At 46.1% G+C, this 2,608-nt stretch overlaps 2 protein-coding genes across 3 annotated transcripts in view; one reads left to right on the top strand and one right to left on the bottom strand.

Annotated features, from left to right (window-relative positions):
* The window catches only part of LOC105999881 (HLA class II histocompatibility antigen, DP alpha 1 chain), a 5,667-nt gene extending 5,154 nt beyond the window's left edge, over positions 1-513 (bottom strand). The window contains exon 1 of the mRNA XM_013035033.1: positions 313-513. Within this exon, the coding sequence (XP_012890487.1) occupies positions 313-394 (82 nt within the window). The 5' untranslated portion in view covers positions 395-513. The remainder of the gene's footprint in view (positions 1-312) is intronic.
* Positions 514-1,610: 1,097 nt separating this feature from the next.
* LOC105999877 (HLA class II histocompatibility antigen, DP beta 1 chain) overlaps positions 1,611-2,608 on the top strand; it is an 11,609-nt gene continuing 10,611 nt past the window's right edge. The window contains exon 1 of one of the 2 annotated variants that reach the window (XM_013035027.1): positions 1,611-1,780. In XM_013035027.1, coding sequence (XP_012890481.1) covers positions 1,684-1,780 — 97 coding nt within the window. In that variant the 5' untranslated portion in view covers positions 1,611-1,683. The remainder of the gene's footprint in view (positions 1,781-2,608) is intronic. The other variant, XM_013035026.1, reaches the window with a different exon arrangement.

The raw sequence follows: 2,608 nt of genomic DNA, 5'->3' as shown, positions 1-2,608 counted from the left end.
GCTCAAGTGGTAGAGCGCTAGCCTTGAGCTGAAGAGCTGAGGGACAGTGCCCAGGCCCAGAGTTCAGACCCCACGACTGGACCCAAAAAAGAAGAAACTAAGTAGGTATCTTCTAAGCTGTGACTAATGCTACTGTTAACTCTATTAGAGTAAGAAGAAATGAAAGTAAATTTTATATAAAGGGGAAAATGAAGGGAAAATCATAGATTAAAACAGATCTGTGAATTCTTAAAGCCTCTAATTCCTAAAGCAATAACCTGGCTGTCTGTCCCCTCCTCTCACCCAGCCCTGTGGCACGTTCCTCACACTCACCCTTGATGGCACCAGCTCCTTGCACACTCAGCAGGAAAGCCAAGCAGAGAGCTCTCAGGATCCCAGGGTTAGTCTGGAACATTTTCTCTTTAGGGCGCAGGAGAGGGGTCTGTAATTGATAGCTATCAGCGCAGGAACAGAGCTGAGGAACTGGGGTAGGAAAGGGACAGACAACTCTGAAAATCTGCCCTTTGATAGCCTGAAAATAGCTTTAAAAAAAAAAAAAAGGTAGAGAGGAATTAGCATAGCTAGACGTAGCCAATCAGAGAAATAATAGAGTTGACGCTCTCTGTTGCTGGGGAAAGAGAACGCTGGAAGGAGCATTTCCAGGAGCTCCAATCCACAGGACCTTTTCAGTTAGAAAAAGAGATCTGAAAAGAAATGTTTATGTCTCATTCAGTTACCTGAGAGGTTAAGTCTTACCACATCCCCTCATTTACTTTCATCAGATTTTTCATTCACTATTTTTTTCCCTGAAAAGTGGTGGTTGTTTTTTTGTTTTTTTTTTTGTTGTTTTGTTTTGTTTGCCAATCCTGGGCTTATGGCTTGAACTCAGGGCCTGGGCACTGTCCTTGAGCTTCTTTTGCTCAAGGCTAGCACTCTATCACTTGAACCACAGCACCACTTGGGCCTTTTACTGTTTAAGTCGTACTGAGGAATCGAACCCAGGGCTTCATGCATGCTAGGCAAACACTCTACCACTAAGCCACATTCTCAGCCCCATCTGTTCTCATTCTTAATAGCTGCCTTATGCTATATAATTGTTTTCTTCTCTTTGTGGTAACATGTCATTAATATCTGTCTATTTATCTATCTATCTACACATATATTCCACTGAAATTTCATTACGTATCTAGCTGGTTAAAATAAATATCACTCTCTTGCCTCTACCATGTTTTTTTGTTTTGGTCGGTCATGGGGCTTGAACTCTGAGCCTGGGCGCTGTTCCTGAGCTCTTCAGTTCAAGGCTAGCACTCTCACCTGAGCTACAGAGCCACTTCTGGTTTTCTGGTGGGTAATTGGAAATAAGAGTCTCAAGGACTTTCCTGCCCAGATGGCTTTGACCCATGATCCTCAGATCTCAGCCTCTGGAGTGGCTAGGATTCCAGGCATGAGCCACTGGCGTATCATACACTAAGTGCATCATACACTACTAATTTGTCAGACCTCTCACACTGACTGCCTGCCTAGTGAGTAGTGACTCACACAAAACTCTCTGCCCATTGGTTCACTTCTCGGGGCCTGTCCAATCCTAGAGTCACAAGAGACTACTTTGGTCATGATCTCTATTATTTCACACAGAATCTCCATTTACCAAGTTCATTCCCTGGCTGCCACTTTCTCCAGCTGAGTAGCCTTTCCACCTCTAAAATGATCCTTCAAGTCCCCAAGGTTGCCTGGCCAATCACTCTGATGGTGTCTCTGGTGATGTGGTGCAACTCCATGGCCCAGAGCAGGGCAACTCCAGGTGAGAGCAGAGTGGCTGTTGCAAGGTCTGGGGGCCTGGGGGTCTGGGGGTCTGGGGGCCTGGAGGCCGGCTCAGGGAGCCTTCTCATCGAGGAAACAGACTTTGAGAAAGGCTGTGGGGTCCTGTCTTAGCTCTTTGCCCTTTGTTCCCAGGTACAGAGTCAGATTCACTTCTTGTTTGCTATCTAGCCAATCTGTTCTCTTCTCCAGGATATAGACACAGAGAGGAGAGGAGAGGTACAGGGGACCAGGTCAGGGTATGCTTGTATCTTGTGAATAATAAGCTAAGAGGTTTTGTTGTTGTTATTGTTATTATTGTTGTTGTTATTGTGGGGCTTGGACTCAGGGCCTGGGCGCTGTCCCCCAGCTCTTTAGCTCTACCACTTGAGCCATAGAGCCACTTCTGGTAGATAATTGGAGATCAAAGTTTCACAGACTTTCCTGCCCAGGCTGGCTTTGAACCGTGATCCTCAGATCTCAGCCTCCTGAGTAGCTAGGATTAAAGCTGAGAGGTTTGGAAAGACCTTTGGGAACAAAATTACAAAAGAGAGAGACAGAGAGGAGAGGGAGGAAAGACAGACACACAGGGAGAGAGACAGAGAAACAGAGACAGAGATCAGCAGGGTTAGCATTCTGAGCTTCATCGCATCTGTATCACAACCTTGAGAACTGGATCACGCTGCAGACTCAATGCTCAGGGAGTGTGACTCCTGATCCCTAGAACAGACAGGAGCCCTCAGACTTAGAGCAAGGGGTTAAGACAGGCTGTGGTCCTACTCTGAAAGCATTCTTGTTGAGAGTGATTCAGCCTTCCCAGAACTTCACTAAA

Source organism: Dipodomys ordii, unplaced genomic scaffold, assembly GCF_000151885.1.
Source record: "Dipodomys ordii isolate 6190 unplaced genomic scaffold, Dord_2.0 Scaffold202, whole genome shotgun sequence".
Classification (NCBI taxonomy): domain Eukaryota; kingdom Metazoa; phylum Chordata; class Mammalia; order Rodentia; family Heteromyidae; genus Dipodomys; species Dipodomys ordii.
Note: the sequence above shows the minus strand (reverse complement) of the source record. Positions and strands in the feature narration are given on the sequence as shown.